We start from the raw sequence: 17,702 nt of genomic DNA, 5'->3' as shown, positions 1-17,702 counted from the left end.
AATGTACATCCTTAAAACTACATTTCCCAGCCTCCCTTGCAGCTCAGTGTGGTCACATGACAAGGCTCTGGCCAATGAGGTGTCAGATGAAGGGCCATATGAGATTATCAGGCCACCCTGCTGAGAGGAAGGAGCATGCCTTTCCTCCTCCTCCTCCCCACCCTCTCCTCCATCCAAGAGCCATCTTGGACAATGCAGATGGGGCACCACCCTGAGAATGGTGGAATGATAGACAGAAGGAGCCTCATCTTGGCACTTCGTGGCCAGTATTGCAGCCCTGGACTGTTTATGCCCGTGCTGTTTTATCGGAAAGCAAGCCAAGCATCTATCTTGTTTAAGCCGCTGTTAATTGGGTTCTGGTTACAGCAGCCCTGTAGACGTAATCAATGCATAACTTTCTCCTGCCCTGCAAACTCCAACTGCTTTGAAGCTGAAGACTCCGCAGTGCTTTGAGGAATACCTCCGCCAGCCCGCGCACAGGTGCTGTCTTATGATGTCCCCTTCACCCGTGCAGGGATCATAACCCTGAGTCTACACACAGGATTCGTTCCTCCCTAACACCTCAGAAGAAGCATGTTGCTAAGCCAGAGAAAGAAAGGAGAGGAAGTCATAATACTGAGACCCATCGAATGATGAAGACAAAAGGAAATACCCAAAAAAGGTCTATTAAAATCCAAAAAAAAAAAAAAATATATGTTTAAATCTATGAATTCATAATGGCACACACACAAAAAAAAAAACCCACAAAACCCTAATTGATTGCCTCTGGAGGATGTTAAGGAACCAACCCATTATTTTAAAAACTTCATAAATAAAGGAAAAGAATCAAGCATTCATCCTTCTTTTCCTATATGAATTCTACCATTGTTGATGAAGGGACATTTCTCTTTATAGAAGTTTTCCAACTAACAGAAGAGGAAGGGAAGACAGAATTAGAACAGAATACCACCATTTTGCCATTAACACACCACTGAGTCCCCGGAGAGGAGCACTAGGACGGTTACGAACGTCACCTCTGAGAGAAGCAACCTGACACCATGTGCTTCCTGACGAAAGGACCCACCGCCAGCTGTGAGGGCATCTTGGCCTCTGAATCAACTGAGCTTCTAGAATCAACTGCCAATTTATAGGAAATAGAGAAGATGGGAGGGACACCCAGGACTAGAACCGCCAAAAGCCAGACTGTAAGAAATGTCATGGGATAAAGAAGCCGGTTTTTTAACAAATAAATGGCAAAATAATAATAATAAAAATAGTTCTGTAGGGGAAACTTTAGATTAAAGCAGACTTAGAGAAACCAAGGTATCCCACCTTAGAAGGTATGGGCCTGGTCTGAATCCCAATTCAGACAAACTATAAAGTCATGAAAACAAAACAAAGAAAAAAAAAGAATACTTTACGATAGGTATGAGACAACAGGAAGTTTAAACACTGGACATTTCATGATAGTAGAGCATTTTCATGAAATTTCATATGTGCTAAGAGTATTAGGAGTGTTTTCTTTTCCTCTGAGGCACACAGAGCACATATGTACACATGCAATGATACGGTTCTGCTCTCTAGAATTTCTGATGTCTAGGATTTGCTACAATGGGAGTGGGAAATGGTGGAGTTATGGAAGAAACGGCATCAGCCGGGAGTTGAAAACAATCGATGCTGAGTGGTGGGTCTGTGGGTACACTGTGTTACTCTACATTTGGGTATATGCAAAACATTTCATAATAAAAGCTTTTTTTTTTTTTTTTAAACTCTTACCCCCCCCCCCCCCCAGCTACAAAGAAGGAGAAAGAAGAAAGATGGAGGGAGCTAATACATCTTGAGTGTGGCGGTCTACCAAGTGCTGAGTTAGGCAGCCACGGATGGAAATGGCCCTTCCAGAAGATGGGTCACCAATTCAGATCCTTAACAGATCAGAAAGAAACCCTGACAGAGTGAGGTCAGCCAAGTATGAGAAGAACAACAGCACAAGCATGATGGCAAAATACAACGGCCTTCCGTCCATCTTCAGGAGCAGGGAAGGGTGGGGGGCTGCAGACGACACAGGTATGTGCTCTAACGGAGGTGGTCTCGACAGTAGGCCAGCCTTGACTTTGATTCCAGGTAGCCAGCATGCAGAGCGTGGGGCCCAGGGCAGTCGATTCTTGGATTTTCCAAGGAAAGCCTGAAATCTGTATTTTTATGTGCAATCTCCCGGTTTTTAAATGTTGGCATCTAATCCAAATATTTTTTAAAATACTGTGTGGGCCAAACAAAATATCTTCAGGCTAAATGGAGCCCATGGAACAGCAGTTGGCCGCCCCTAGTCCAAGTACTGAAGCAGACCACAACTCGATCCATCTGCGAGAAGTGGAAAGGGTGCATTAATCAACTTTGGGTCAATTCTTTTTTAGGCATCCAGGAAAGCTGAAAATTCAAAAAGACACCACCAACTTCCAGAAATCTATAAGAACCGGCTGCGGAACATTTCGAAGGCGGCGTCCACATAAGTCAGCTTATGCAACAGAACCTCCACTCTGTCCAGAGTTTTGGAAACTAGCAACCAGGGAGTGTCCTTTCAACTTTCCTGGGATGGTGTGGAACTAACAGGCTTCAGATGCAACCCATTTGCTGGTTTGCAGAACGCCTGGGACTTAAGTCCAAACCACTTGCAACAGATGATCCCATCATAAAATCAAGTCAGGGTGCTCAGCGTCCATGGTAAAATGACCAGGAAGCGCTCCGTTTTGGTTTGCCAGAGATCCTGCTTCATGGCCACTGAAAGAGAAGAGGCAGATGGCATCCCGAAGCCTTAAAGTGCCAGGACTGGTTGCTGAGGACCTGAACAGACTTCGTTCTGGAATCTCAAGCCTCGGTTTGCTGGTGACTTTGCCCAAGGCAAGACTCCTGACATCCTGGATGGACAAAACAGGCCACAGCCTTGCCTTTATAGGCCCAGGCTCAGCTTCACCAGATCCTCAGGTTTAACCAATTAAAGAGGTGTCAAGAATGTGGTGGAGAAGAGCCAGAGACATGGTTTCATCATTCCCCGAGAACAAAGCCCCTCTTTTTTCCTGAGAGCGTGAAAAGTAAAAGAAAATTCATGCTGAAATAAAGCTGAACGGGCCCAGGGCACGAAAAGAGTCCAGAATTATGCCCAAAGGCCACAAAAACAACATGTACCCGGATCTTAGCTCTACAGAATGGAGTGAAACCAGGGCTTCTTCATAAAAGATTTTTTTTTTTCGGGGTAAATAAAGCTTTACTATTTATCTGAAATGGGTTTCTTGATGGGGAAGAGGGTAGGGAGTACAGAGAAAGAGGCAGCATTAAAAGAAGATCTGATATGCAGCCACGCATTAACTCATGGCCTCCAACAACTAAATTGCTTTTCAAGTTCTACTTTTCTAGAGAGAGACAAGTGACACGGCTAGAGCAGATACTGAGAAGTTTCGTATTTTTTAATGCAAAAATTCAGGACTGTGTTGGTTTGTGGCCTGGGACCACTGAAGGGCCATGACAACCACGGCCCTCCACGTAAGGGTGCTCACAGCAGTCCCTGTGCCGTCCTGCAAGGAGCAGAGCTTTGGGCATGCCCAGCGCACTGGCTAGGGAGGAAGTGAGCTTCAGCACTTCTGCACTGTCTGCCAGTAAGCCTGAAAACAGAGACGAGCTTTTCAAAGCAGGTTTGGGTGCTGATCTACCCATAAATCTTGTCTTACTGATCACTTATTCCTGCACAAGGATATTTACTTGTTACCACAAGACAATAACCTCACTTGGAGGTAGAAACAAGAGCTGCGCAAATGACTCAGAACAGTTAAAAGCGTGGGTTTGGGTGGGGTGACGGTGGGGCCATCGGACGACACCAAGTGACGTGTCTCTTGGTCCTCTTTACTGGGCCCGGTCTGCTCGCTATGGGTCAGACGCTGCCCCGGAATGCAGGCTGAGTGGACAGCAAGTCTGAGAATGGACTTTCTTGTGGTTTGGTAGCTCTTGACCTTGAAACGCAAGAGCACATTCCTTCGGAAACATCTGCACTGCAGAATTTTAAAAAGATGTCTAAGCATCTCCGGGTCTGGGCTCTGCTGGACGGTGGCTCCTTGTTACTTACACGAGCTAGCCATGCAAAGGACACATCACCGGGGATCAAAGGACACCTAAGGGGCCCAGCGAGAGAAATCTGAGGTTCTTAGAAGGTGGGGGAATAGCAAGAGGGGCAAAATAAAGTCGCCTCTAGGAAAGTACCTCCGAGATGCTCCCTCTCCTGGAAGAGAGGGTCGCAGACCTGCTGTGGGCTCCGTCAGCTCACCTTCCGGCAGCGGCTCTCGCAAACGTTGAGGGCTCTTCTCTAGACAAACAGTTTCCTGGACTTTGGAATTTTCTAGTAAGACTCTTAAATCTCCTTTGCTGAATTCACAAGAAGTAGCCTAGCAAGGTCGCAAGGACACAGGCTGAGTCAGCCTCTGGGTTCTTCTTCAAAGCCCAGCCCGGCGCGGACCACCTGCGCGGCTGTCTTAGTCTGTTCCGGCTGCTGAAACAGACGAGCCGCTGGGCGGTTCAGAAACAACAAGGATTTATGTCTCACGATTCTGGAGGTCAAGAAGTTCCAAGATCGAGGCACCACCTGTTGCGGGGCCCTTCCTCATAGACAGCCTCCTTCCCCTGTAAGCTCACACGGCAGAGGGAACTAGGGACTTCTGGGGGGTCTCGCATAGGACACCAGTCCCTCTCAGGAGGCTCTGCTCTCGTGCCCTAAGCCCCTCCCAGGGGCCACACCTCCTAACACCATCCCCTTGGGGGTTAGGCCTCAGCATGTGGATGTTGTGGGGACCCACGTATTTCAGACCATAGTGATGGCCGGACCTGATGATGAGGATAATGACGGCGGGGCTGGGGGGAGCCTCCGGTTCACTCCGGTTCACCGTGTGCTCACCAGGTCCTGGCCAAAGTGCTTTCCTTCCGAGGAGGCTCCTTTATTCCATTCTGGGGCCATGAAGGAGTAAGGAGGTGAGGCCAGAATGAAAGAAAGCCTAGAACTCTCCACCCCACAGGTCCCCCCAGATCCATGCTGGACCCTCAGACCAGCCTTCCCATTCCCAAAAACCAGTCCCTGGCACAGCAGTCCCCTCAGCGGGTGACAGATTTGCAGGTGATGCTTGTACAGGAGACGCCCAACTCCCCATCCATGGTGGGGGGACCTGGGAACCCATCCGCGGCATTTTGTAGAAGGAGGAGGAAAACAGAAAGATGTATTTGCCCCTGCCTGTGAGTATATGAACTCTAGAGCCTGTATTTCCAAGCGGGTGAAGACCGGATCTTACAGAGTGAAGAAACCTTATACATTACAAGTGTGTGGCCCTGCGAAGGGCCACGGTACATAACCAGACAGACGGTGTGTCTGTGGGACTGACAGTCATGCTGGCACTGACAGGAAAGAGCTGCCAGAGCAGCCTGGCCGGAGAGAGTGGTGGCGAAGCAAGTTTGAGAAAGGCAAATGTTCCAGAAGGCAGGAGAGGGGGCAGGGCAGACAAGGGAGCAAGACTGCGCTGCATAGATCTTTTTATATGGTTTTTTTTTTTAAAAGCATGTGAACACATTGCCTAAATAAAGTATAAACATCTTCAGATGAACTTTAAAAAAGAACGCTGACCAAAGACCTCAGCAGGGGCAGGACGCTGTGGGCACCTACTAAGGGCGGCTGTGTGAATTAAACTTGGCTTTGGTTTCTGGTGAACAGCAGCGCCCTGATCCACGGCACCGGCACCTCTCGAGGCATCCCTGTGGCCTCATCAGAAGGCACTATCCCCATGTTGCACCCAGCCCTCCTGGGGCCAATGCAGTGCCCGGGCCCCAGGTCCGCTCTTGGTAGCACCAGGCTGACCGTGGGCTGTGCACACCCCTCCCCTCTCCCTCCAGGGGCTGCTTTGTCACAGGCTTGCCGTGGGCACCGGGCAATCCCTGGGAAGATTCCTGACCTGCTGAACAAAGCTGTGCTAGTCCCCCTCTGCACATCCCTCTGCCTACTCCTCCCAGGCCAGTTTCTCACGCGCTGGTGCGTCCAGCTTCCAACTCCCTTGGCCCCTCTGCCAGTGACACAACTAGCGAAACTTGGGCCACTGGGCCACACTCTGCCAGGGGATGAGAGCAGGGGCCATGCTCACCGGCCTTTCCAGCAGTCCCTGGGCAGATGGCATCATCCCCTCACGCAGGCACACATCCCGAGGTCCCCAGAAGGTAGCCTGGGAAGGGCCCCCTGAGCCCGGGCCATGCAGGGGGACAGGGCCCAAGGGTCCTAAGAGCCAATTTTTTATTCTCCTGTGCAAATACACTTTTATAAAAATGTAAGCCCTGTTAACTCCTGAACAAAAACGGCAGCTAACATTTATGGAGAGTTACTTTGTGCCAAACATCGTTCTAGCACGAATCCATTCGTTTCCTTCTAAAGGCAGCCCCAGGAGGGAGGAGGGAGGAGGGACGAGGGACGAGGGACGGGGGTCTGCATGGGATAGAGAGGGAGATGGGGGCACAGCCAGGCAGTAACTTGCCCCCCAAGGTCACAAGTCAAACGTGGTGTCTCATGTCGTCAGGAGTCACGCTGAGTAAACACGGACAGCTGGCACAAGGCAAGAGGAGAATGGAAGAAAGACCAAACGCAGAACACAGACGGCATGAGGGCAGGCCACCAGCTTGCCTGGTTTCTGGAAGGGGGCTGACCCTCCGGTTCCGTGCTGCCTGCCAGCCCAAACTCTCCTCCATGGAGAATTCCGTGGGCTGCCCTTCCCACTGTGCCCGAGTGGCTCTCCCAAAGGGAGAAAGGGAGCTATCCACCGCCACCTAACCTCCCTGGGTCAGCCCGCAGTGCTCACTTTCCCTGCCAGGTCTTTCCCTGGGTGGGGAGGGAGCCTGGGACCGTGGAACGTGGGACTGTGTTGGCCCCTGAGACGAACAGAACAGCTATACCGTGTCTTTGCTCTGGGAAAGCCGGTCACATACCAGAGCTTCCACCGGGGCTTTTCCTACTTGCTTCTTGCATCAGGTATTCTTGTCAAACAAAAAAAGGCCACAGTGGCCAAGATACAGGTAAGCCTGGAGAACGAGCCAGGAGAAACTTGAAGCAGAGCTACTGTGATCGTCACGATTATTATTAATGGAGCCCAGAGGAAATGATGGACGTCCTTCAGGAGTCTTATGTCCTTGGCCAGCAACTCCCAACTTCCGATCTTCATGAATCTTTGGCACTCGACTTTTCAGGAGAGAGAAAACAGAGGCTGGGGTCTGTGGCCTGGAACCCCCACCACCAGGCAGTTCATCAGCCGTGAGGACAGATCCCAAGGTCAGGAGATATGGAATGAACCACACCCTCATGGGCCACCCGTGCCCCACTGAGGGCAGATAAATGGGTTCACCCACTTAGGAAGGGTGTCTGGCAAGGGTCTCCTCCTGACCTTGTGGGTGGGCACCCGAAGAAGAGATCATAGGAATTTGATTCATAAAACTGGAAACGAGCTGAAGGTCTGTCAACAGAAACACGGGTACAGAGCCTACAGGCGATTCCCTGGATGGAATGATCCACAGCAATGAGGGAGCGAACCCCAGCTATGCCCAGCAGCATCTCCAGTGGCCCGGGCCCGTGGCTGATGCGAGCAGCCAACACACGTGAGCACCACTGTATGACTTCCTTCTCTACAGAAAGGCAAAACGAATCCCTGGGGTCAGAGGGCAGGAGAGTAGCCATGCTGGGGGATGGGACAGAGGAGGGGGGACCCATAGGGACTTCTGGGATGCTGGGCAGGGTCCAGGTGGTAATCCCGTGGGTGGCCCAGCTGGTGACATTCGGAGTATGCGACTCATTTCTGAACGTGCATAGGTCTCGACATTTAAATACGTAGCGAGAGATTCAGATTCATTCGATGTATTTCAATAAATGATTTCTTAAGTAGTTCACACGAAGACCACAGAAGCAGATCCAAAACCGGACTGGTCTGAGCTCTTGGCGCCTGGAGGGACACTCACCGACATGCACACATGCACACGCCATCCGCCGTCCTCCCCAGCCGCTGGCGGAGGCTCAAGCATCACCGCGACCGCATCCTTTCTCCCCGACATCTCCAGGATGGGATCGAGGAATTCCTTGGCGTCCCAAGTCTCCCATTGTCCCTGAGTCCTCTCATCTGTGGCTGAATCCCGAGGTGGATGGCAGAGGCCACCACCCAGAGCCTGCAGTGAGATGGCCTGGGGACCTGAGAGACCCCGGTTCCGCAGAGACTGTGCCCACGGTGGCGCCCAGCCAGAGCCCGTCCACGCCTCTCCCCTGCCTGGGTCTACGCGGCGCACACTCTCCCTACCTGCCGGATCCAAGTGCCCAGGGCTGATGGGGCTCAGTGACCCCCGCATCCCCCCCAACGCCGTCGGTCCAGGCCGGCAAAGCAAGCGCTACTTTGGAACTAATCCCGTCTTGACAATTTCAGTCACATTTTAAATAATCGCACTAATGAGAGGACACATAAGGCAACCTTTCATAAAATGCGTCTCCCCTCCATAACCTGCCACTGCGAGACTGCCACTGTATGTATCTGGCTTCGTCCAAAACAAAGCAAGGCCCCTGTTGGCCGACTCCTGCCTCCCTGTGGTCCATTTTCCAAACACAGCCAGAGTCACCTTTTCAAAAGGTAAATCAAATCATACGGCACTGCGAAAAACCCGGCCAATGCTGGCCCATTCCTCGGCCCTCTTAGCTGCCGGCACCTGCTGTCCTCAGCCCGACCTGCTGTCCCCACCCCCACAGGCTGTCCCCATCCCCACCTGCTGTCTCCGCCTCCCCACATCAACCTTTCTGCCCACGGAGTCTCAGGGGCCAACACCACCCCCATCCGTCCACACGCTCACTCCTATCCTTGTGCAATGGCCTTTTATCACCATCTGAAATATGCTTATTACCTTACATACGAATGTCTGTCTTCTTTACTGAAAATTTACCCCACGAGCAAGGACTTCATCTGACTTGTTCGCCTGTGTACCCAAGTCCCAGAACAGCGCCGGGCACAGAGTCAGTAACCAGTCACTACCTAAGGGTGGGAGAGAGGTGCAGGGGGAGGGTAGGAGGGTCAGGATGGAGGAGACAGAGGGACGGAGGGGAGCCTTCCAGCAGGGAAGGTCAGCAGGAAAGAGGCTGGAGGCTGGAAGGGAAGGAGGGAAGGATTTATTCACTGCTGGTGTTTCCAGGTAAAATCAGGGACTTCAGAACAAGGAAGTTCTAGGGACAAGAAGACAGAGAAAAGGGGCGCCTGGGTGGCTCAGTGGGTTAAAGCCTTTGCCCTTCGGCTCGGGTCATGGTCCCAGGGTCCTGGGATCGAGCCCCACATCGGGCTCTCTGCTCCATGGGGAGCCTGCTTCCTCCTCTCTGTCTCTCTGCCTGCCTCTCTGCCTACTTGTGATCTCCGTCTGTCAAATAAATAAATAAAATCTTTAAAAAAAAAAAAGAAGAAGAAGAAGAAGACGACGACAGAGAAAAGACAAGGGAGTGCGTGGGCAAAGCCTACCTTCCGAAGAGCTAGGTTAAGAGCCTGCTGGGGGACGAGGAAAGGGACAGGGACAAGTGGGGGCGCACGTGGCTCTGGAAACCCACTTCCGTTGCCAGTTCAAAATGAGACTTTTTGAAAATGTCTCAAGTCCTTAGAGGAGGGAAAGCAGAAGCTGCCTTTCGGAGTTCCAAGAAAAAGGGGGGCCCAGTCAGACAGTCTGCGTGCAGGAATGCAACATGACGGCGTCAGGGGGAACGCCCGTGCGGGACACTCTGGACCATGCGTGAAGGGTCAGGGGGACATCCAAACGTGGGGGCTCCCAGGGATCACAGCCGAGTGGCACTTTCCACTTCGAAGATGATTTGTTTGTGTTTGGACCCGGGTCTGCGGGTGACCCCTTCCTTTTCCAGCTCAAGGAACCTTCCCTTGACCCTTGAAACACTCCAGCGTGCTCTTGCGAAGGACATATGAGAAATCCCTGCACATTGAAAGCACATCCTGATTCCTGGCTGGGCTGCCAGATGTGGCCTTCGTGGGCAAGGCCCCCCGGTGTAATCTGAGAAAGGGGGCTTCTCAACCTGGGATGTCTCCCAACCAGGCTAGAGAAATGACCCAGGGATTTCCGGTTTGTCTGTCAGAAATCAATGCAAAATCAACTGAGAAGTTGGAATCCCACATCCATGAAGCCAACGGTGAAATTTGAGAGTGTTCCAAGGGAGGGGTCTGAAATCCCAGCAGTTGTAAAACCAAGGGCATACCCCCTTTCTGGGAGCTGCCATGGTGGTGCTGTATGGGGCCCACAGGGGGCACAATTGGCCATACTGGCCCATCCTGCGTTGCTCAGAGTCTTGGGGGACCCTCCTGGACATACCCAGCAGCCACCTTGCTGCCTTTTGGAAGCCACACAGGTAGAAATTATTCTCTTGCCCTGTCCTGCTCTGGCCCCACATGAAACCAAAGAACTCAGAAGCATGAACACAGGTGTATGGGATGGGGGCAGTGCTGGGCTTCTGAACTCCAAAATTCCCTCAAGGTTATTTCCCCAGAATGCTGGGGAACAGGGGTTCCAGGCCTGCCCTGTGGAACCATCCCAGGATTCCATTCACAGACAGAATAATAAAATGCAGTGTGAACAGCACCCCTGGAGTTGCACTTCTCTTGCGTATGGCTGAGTAATCCTGGGAAGCACTACATCCTTTGTTTTAGAGATTGATAATGTCCATAGGTGCAGTAATTACTAGGCACTGAGAAGTCCTGCAGTAAACAATTTCAAAAAAAAACCCTTGGTTTTATAGAATTTTTTTCACCTTTTAAAGCCACAGAACTTTCATTTCAGAGCGTATCTCCTAAAATCCCATGGAATTGGGCTTGTGCAGAAAGTATTTAAGAAAAGGCTCCAACTGGAGAAGCAATTTCACCACATGCAGTTCTCCGAAACATCCTTAGGGCCGACTCATGTTACTGATCTGCCAAGAGCTCACTTTCACCATGACTTTGAACCTGCCTGTGTTCAGAGAGGCATTTAGGAGGCCCTAAAGGGTTGTCATCATCTGTTGCTTTGTCCGAAACTCAGACTTCTATGAAAACAGGAAGCACCTCTATGAGTCTGGGGCCATGATGGACCCTTGAAGGAGAGTCATGACCACCTGGATACTGATGGATCCCTAAGAGCCAGGGCACGGACTGAGTCGCCATCTCCAAAGGGGACCCTTATCATTTGTCTTTAAGGTGGACAGACAGACAGGTGGGAGGCACCAGCACCTGTGCAGCTCTGGGAGACCAAACCAACCACCAGACACACAGTCGGTGGGGGACGTTACCTGGGCCTGCTCAGGCATCAGTTACTTAGAAAGCACCTCATCCCTGATACACCCTCCAAGCGCGTGCATGGAGAGAGGTCTGGTTACAGCCACATCTCACTTATCCGCTCGCATTAGGCATTCTGCATGAAATGGATTTTCTGCAAGACAGCCCCCTTTCAAATAAGCAACCAAAATTTTATCTCCACCCTCTGGAGTGTAAGATGTTCAAGGATAGATTGCACGTGGGTCTCCCTTTCACAAACGAGCACAGTGACCCTCCCCCAACCTGTGTCTGGAACATTCAGGATGAGACGGATCAATTATTAACGTGGCTACACCCAGCGCTCGGCCTGGCAAGGGCAGTTTGACCCTCTAAGTGGCCCAAGCCATCTTTGCTTGATGCGCTTGGGGGAAGTCTGTGATCGCTAGTTTTACTAGTGAGAGCATGTAGAAACTACCAGAAGTCCCGGAACCCAGAGATCACCCAGATTGTCAAAATTTTGCAAAAAAAGGAAAAGTCTTTGAGCGAGTACCAGAGGATGCCTGACGCCAAAGTGATACTCAGTGTCTGGTTTTTAAAAGAACCATCGTGGCCTTTCTGAAGTTTTTGGCCTTACTTCCTATCACTTGGCTGGGTTCCCGAGAGTATATTTTCCACAATAATTGACGTTTTGGGGTATACCAGATGCTGCCGCCTGTAAAAGGTGAAGCCCAGGCTGCCGGTGGTGTAGGTTTTCATTCTACTAAGAAACTCACACCACCTGTTTTCCTGACTCTGGTGCTCCCGGGGAAGGGGGTGGGGGCGGGGGGGGGGCGCAGGGGGTTACTCTGCTGGCCCCACCCTCTTGGCACCTGGCAGATCCCAAGGGAGTCCTCCAGCAGAGCTGGCCCCTCCTCCCTGACATCCCAGACCAGGGTCACTGCCCAATGACAGACACAGCCACTCTGCCAAGACTGACCCTCCAGCGGGTCCCCCACTCCGCCCCCACCCCGACCCGCTGCCCTCTGCCTGCAAACTCAGCCACCTACAGACTCACACAAAGCCTCCCTAAGTCTTTTCCTTTGGCCCATCCACCCCAGCAGCCGGGCTCACCACAACGGAAGCCCGCTGTTCCCCACCTCTCAATGCGTCTCTGTTCCACGGGCTCACGGCTCAGATATGCCCGGAGCCTGCCTGCGAGCCCCCCATTCAGGCTCGGCTTTGCAGCAAGCCTGCTCCTTCCCTTTCTACGCTCCCCTCCCCCAAATGCACAAAAGGGAGCTATCAAGAAGCAGGACTTTTTTCCTCTATGGGAATAAAAGTTTCGCCTTCCTTCCTCTCCGTTGGTCTATTCTTGGTGTCCACTTGGCAATGCAAAGACAGTGGTGGCGGTTAAACCAACCCAGTTCATGACCCGGGGGACACTCCTTCAGCCAGAACTGCCCTCATCTGCTCTTTCTATTGCACTGGTTGTAGCAAAACCCTAAATCTCTTACCAGCTGCCCCAAAAGTCCTGCAGGGCAAATGATTTGTGCCTAGGGTCGGGTGAGGCATTAAAGGTTCTCTTCTTCAACCCCCTTAAATTAAAGAGGGGGACACAGAGGTCCAAAGTTGGGTAGGAAGATACCCAGGCTCCCAGTGAACCCGCTGGGGCAAGGGGGGATGCTTTGGGGTCCCCATCCTTACAGGCAACTAGAAAGAAACAAGCATCTTACCGTCATCCAAGTAGGTCTGGTCCAAGTTCTGCTCCTGTTTAATTGTCACTCCTGTGGGTAATACTTCCTTTTGGTCACTGACTGGGGGTCCGTTTTTGGCGGCTCTTTGGCTGGTGGCGCTCTGCTGCTGAATGACCGTGGGGTAGGAGCCCGGGCTCAGCCTCTGGCCTTGACTGGCGGGGGGTGGGCCAGGCCTGGTGGGGCCGGGCGCGAAGTTCTCGCAGTACAGGATGTGCTGGAATTCCTGGTGGTTGCCGCAGCGCAGCGGCTGGTTGGTGGGCGAGTAGTGGATCACCGGCGAGGCCTGCTGGTTGGCTGGGGAGGTGTGGAGCAGCGGGGCGCCCTGGCCCTGGGAGCCGGCGTGCACCAGCACGGAGCGGTGGGCGTCCGCCAGGGACAGGGGCGCGGCCATGAGGGCCGGCTGCTGGTAGCCCAGCAGGCTGGGGCTCAGGCTCTTGCTCCGCTGGTAGAGAACAGCCGCCGGGTTCTGCTGCTGGTAGCGGGCATCGGGGGACGGGAGCCCTGAGCGGAATTGCTGGCAGGGCGCCATGGTGGCCACGAGGCAGGAGGGGGATTCGGCCACCACCGGGTGCTGTGGGTAGTAAGGCTGGCTGCCCAGGCCCCCGTGCGCGGGGCTGCAGATCAAGGTGGGGTCGTACTCATCGGTGGGCTCCGTCTTGATGGCTGGGACTGGGAGAGAGAGAGAAGCACATGGGGAGTACCCTTCTTAGTGAGCTGTGGGGGTGCACACGGGATCAGTGGGCTGCGGCGGGGAACGTGGCCTTGGGGATCCCAGTAGATGGGAGCAGAAACTTGGGCTCAGTCGCATCTTAGCCTTGGACCAGAGCCTCCCTGTGTAATAGTCTTAGGGAAAAATTGGACCCCAGACGATGATCGGGAACCACAGGTCTTTCCAGAAGCAGAAAGGCCGTTGGTAGGTCTCAGCTCTATCTCAGCTCTGGGATGTTCTCAGGCTTTTCCCGGGGGCAGAGCTCAGACAGGAAGGCTTGACTGAAAATTATATCCCCCTTGTCCTTCTGCCCTAGTGGTTCACACCCACCGTCCGGGCTTGCTGTCCGTGGTAATGTTTATCACCACCAGAAATACTCTGTATCTTTCTTGTGCTTACTTATTATCTGAACAGCCCGCCCCCGCTAGACTGTCGGCTCCTGAAAGGGAGGATTTTTCCAGTCTGTTCTGTTCAATGCTGTGTCCCTAAGCACCTAAAACAGCACTTATCATTCAACTGACACTCAGATGTTTTCGGGAAAAAGAAAATGACCAAATGGTGGTGGATCGATCCCTCGAGTCCTGTAGTATTGTGGGGGAAAGGAGACCTGCTGGCCAGGGCCTCAGTTTCCCCATCGGTTACCTGGCAATAACAACCCCACTGCCTGTCTCCATGGGGTTGCTGGGAAGATGAAATGAGATGTGTGAAAGGTACTTAGCACAGAGACTGGCATACAGTAAGCGCTCAATGCTTGCTGCTGTTACCATTATCATCTTCCCACTATCAGCACTGGTGCCGTTGCTGCTTCTCTCCCCAGCTAGGACAGTCTCCAGAACTTGTCCTCCTCCAGCATCTTTTCCTAAGACACTGCCAGCCCCAGGAGCTGAGGACCCTATCTCCTCACTGAACTGACGCTAATCAAGTTCGTTTCTCGAGATGCCCTTCAAAGACCATCATCTCAGTCCCTGGTTGACCTGGGGGATGAATTCTCACTCAGGCCACGCTCAGAAGAGCAGGGGCCAACGCCAGGCCCAGGGAAGCCTCCTAACCACAAGCACGAGGTGAAAGTGCCGTGGAACACAATAGAAAACCTCTATATTTAAAAGGACCATTGATCCGCAGTCTAGAACCTTCCCAGAGTTTGTCCCCCATAGTCTTGGGCCCCTGCAGACGCCTGACAGTCACAGCATGGCACATCAGTCCTGGGATGGTGGACGGCCAGAGCGACCAGACAAACCCCTGGACACCCTCCACCCAAGCCAAACCCCGCCAAGCCTGGGCTCCCAGGAAAGTCCCCTCGGTCTCCTGCTTCCGGCAGCCCAGAGGCTCCACATGACGCCGTCACAGGATGGCAATTATATGCTGGGTGATTGCCTCGCTTTATAGGTTTCCAGTCCTGGAAGGGTGGCTAGTAGTCCTGTGTCAGCCTTGGGAAGCTGTAGTGCTTTGTGGAAATGAGAACCCCCCCGGGCCTGGCTGTCTACCCAGGAATCCACAGGGTCCACTGTGGGGTCTACTAAGGACCCTGCAGGTTTCGGGGAATGTTCAATCCCTCGATCAGGAGTAAATCTAAGGCACAGACAGGCGTCATCAGCCTTGCAACCTTCTGTTGTTATCAAGTCCAAGCATGCCCCCCTCCTCGTCTGCGACACCCCCAAAGAAAAACGTAGACACAAGTCAGTACCGTCCATACCTCCTTACCATGCGCTGTGCTAAGAACTTCACATGCATGTGATTTCTGTACGTCTTCGAAGGAAGGTGCCATTCGACAGATGAGGAAATGGAGGCTCAGAGAGGTTGAGTCACCTGCCCAAGGTCACCCAGCTGGGAGCAGACCTCGGGTGTCCTCACCACATGCCTGGGCTGCCTCTCAACACCAAAGGGGCCTCCAGAGAAGACTCCTTACCTGGGTGGTAGGTAAAGTGCTGAGGCTGACTTCGTTTCCTTTTCCCATTGATGACATAGAAGTTCACCTTCACCGATGCACGGATGTGCTTGTTTCGATACTCGGGGATCTCAACAAAAAGCATGTTCTGGAAGGAAGGAGCTATCATCAACTTAACTGCAACAGTGCCCACATTCCTACGCAAGGCCCCAAGCACATCAGGCCAGCTCCTCTCAAAGGAGTCAAGACATGTTCTGTACATTTACAGGCGAGATTCTATCTAGGGGGAACTTGACCTTCCAGCTGCAGGCGAAGAAAGGATCGCCACTTACTCTACCAGAGTCTGTTACGATGCCCCGGTTACAAATCAGAGGGCCTGGTGCTCAAGAAATGTTCAGCTGATGTGTCCATTTAATACCTACTGAGGGCCTGTTAGCTCCAAAGCACTGGGACTTGGATGAAGGAGGGAAAAAAAGAAGGAAAGAGAGCCCGAGGGAGGTGAGAAGGGAACGCGACGGGGCGCTCCGTCATCTCGTCCAGGTGCTTACGGGCTGGCTCTTGTCTTTATCCACCGTAGCTTCCATCTCCCAAATTTGCTGCCCATCTGGAAAGATTGAAAAAGGACATACTTTGAAGGAACAATGAGAAACCAAAGATTGAAGACCCAAACTCACCGACTTACATTTATCTTGGTTTATGCATTCTATCATCTCAGCAAGATGTATACATGTTTTTTATATGTGTCTGTTTGAACACACAAGTATTTTTATTTACATATGTGTATATTTCTTTTTCCAAAGGGAACGTACGTCGACAATAGAAAACTGGGCACCAGTAGGTCACTAGGAAATGGAACAGAACAGAAATTGTCCCTCCTCCCGCTGCTCTCACGTCTGGATGTGTCTTACATCTTTCTTTAAAAAAAAAAAAAAAAAAAGCAAAACTGTTATACATGATACTTCACTCTATGCTTTGTTCAACCAAAGTACTATTTCCAAAGTGTCCTGCCCATGCCAGGACGGTCACAAGGGCCTATTACAGATCCCTGGCTGCCCGAGACATGGCTTCTGGATTGTCTGAGAATACAGGCGGTTTGCATATTCTGTCCAAAGAGCCTGAAATAATGTCCTGACTCCTGAGTCCTTGGAGAGGGTGGAAATGTAGGAGCCTGCCCCCCACCTTTCAGTCAATAGTTTGGAGTTCACATGACTCACTGCAAGAATTGATGAGAGGTTCTGCTCAGGAGCGAACTCTCCTTCCTTGGAGAAGAGCACTAGTTCCTCAGTTTGGGGCCAACAAGTTGGGCCAAACAAAACTCTGTATTTGCAAATAACAGATTTCTTCTTCTGACCACCTACATCGGCCATTGGGCCATTTTCGGCTAAAACAAATCATTTCCACAAGTGTTTCCAGGGTTTTTTGTTTTGTGGAACGCTGGCTCTGAGGAATATTAAATGGGTTTATGAGGATGGGAAACAAATTCTAAAACTATTAAGCATCTGGAAAATGCTGAGTCAATGTCAAATGGGTTTCTTTGCTGCAGGACTTCTCAGAGCCTTTAGTCTACTCACACACAGTATAACTCTCCAAAGTGAGCTGGGGTAAGTATCATGTTCCAGCATCTGGCCAGAGAACCCTTCTCCCCTGTTTTAAGCATAACTATTAACATCTTCTGTGCTAGGTTAGATATAAATCTAGATGGTCTTGGCTCTTAAGGTTCACCCAAAGAAATCTGGTTTCCAAGCATTATTTGGACTTCTTAGTATAGAACACATTTCCCCAAATAATAATTAATAAAGTCCTATGATTGCTACCAAAGCTGATGCGGTATAGACGAACTAAACGACACACAGGCAATGAGCTAGTTGGAGTCCAGAGTAACGAGAGTGTCTGCAAGTCACAGCCTTAGAATTTTATTAGTCTCCTAAAATGACTAAGGGAGACCAGGGTTTCTGTCGAAAAGGAAGAGGGAAAATGTGATCAAAGTACCAACTCTCATCATGATGACAGGGACCAAGCTCGAGTCACCACCATCTCCCTAACACCCAACACACTCCAGGTGTCTAGAAACATCTCCTGTCTAAGCACGC

The 17,702-nt window shown here is 51.6% G+C and overlaps 1 protein-coding gene across 7 annotated transcripts in view; it reads right to left on the bottom strand.

Annotated features, from left to right (window-relative positions):
• The window catches only part of NFATC2 (nuclear factor of activated T cells 2), a 154,759-nt gene that overhangs the window by 26,416 nt on the left and 110,641 nt on the right, over positions 1 to 17,702 (bottom strand). For all 7 annotated transcript variants that reach the window (XM_059132752.1, XM_059132753.1, XM_059132749.1 and 4 more), the window contains exons 7-9: positions 16,161 to 16,216; positions 15,634 to 15,760; positions 12,998 to 13,687 (exon numbers count right to left, since the gene is read on the bottom strand). In XM_059132752.1, coding sequence (XP_058988735.1) covers positions 12,998 to 13,687; positions 15,634 to 15,760; positions 16,161 to 16,216 — 873 coding nt within the window. The remainder of the gene's footprint in view (positions 1 to 12,997; positions 13,688 to 15,633; positions 15,761 to 16,160; positions 16,217 to 17,702) is intronic.

Source organism: Mustela lutreola, chromosome 9, assembly GCF_030435805.1.
Source record: "Mustela lutreola isolate mMusLut2 chromosome 9, mMusLut2.pri, whole genome shotgun sequence".
Taxonomy (NCBI): domain Eukaryota; kingdom Metazoa; phylum Chordata; class Mammalia; order Carnivora; family Mustelidae; genus Mustela; species Mustela lutreola.
The sequence above is the reverse complement of the archived record's forward strand: the minus strand, read 5'-3'. Positions and strand labels throughout refer to the sequence as shown.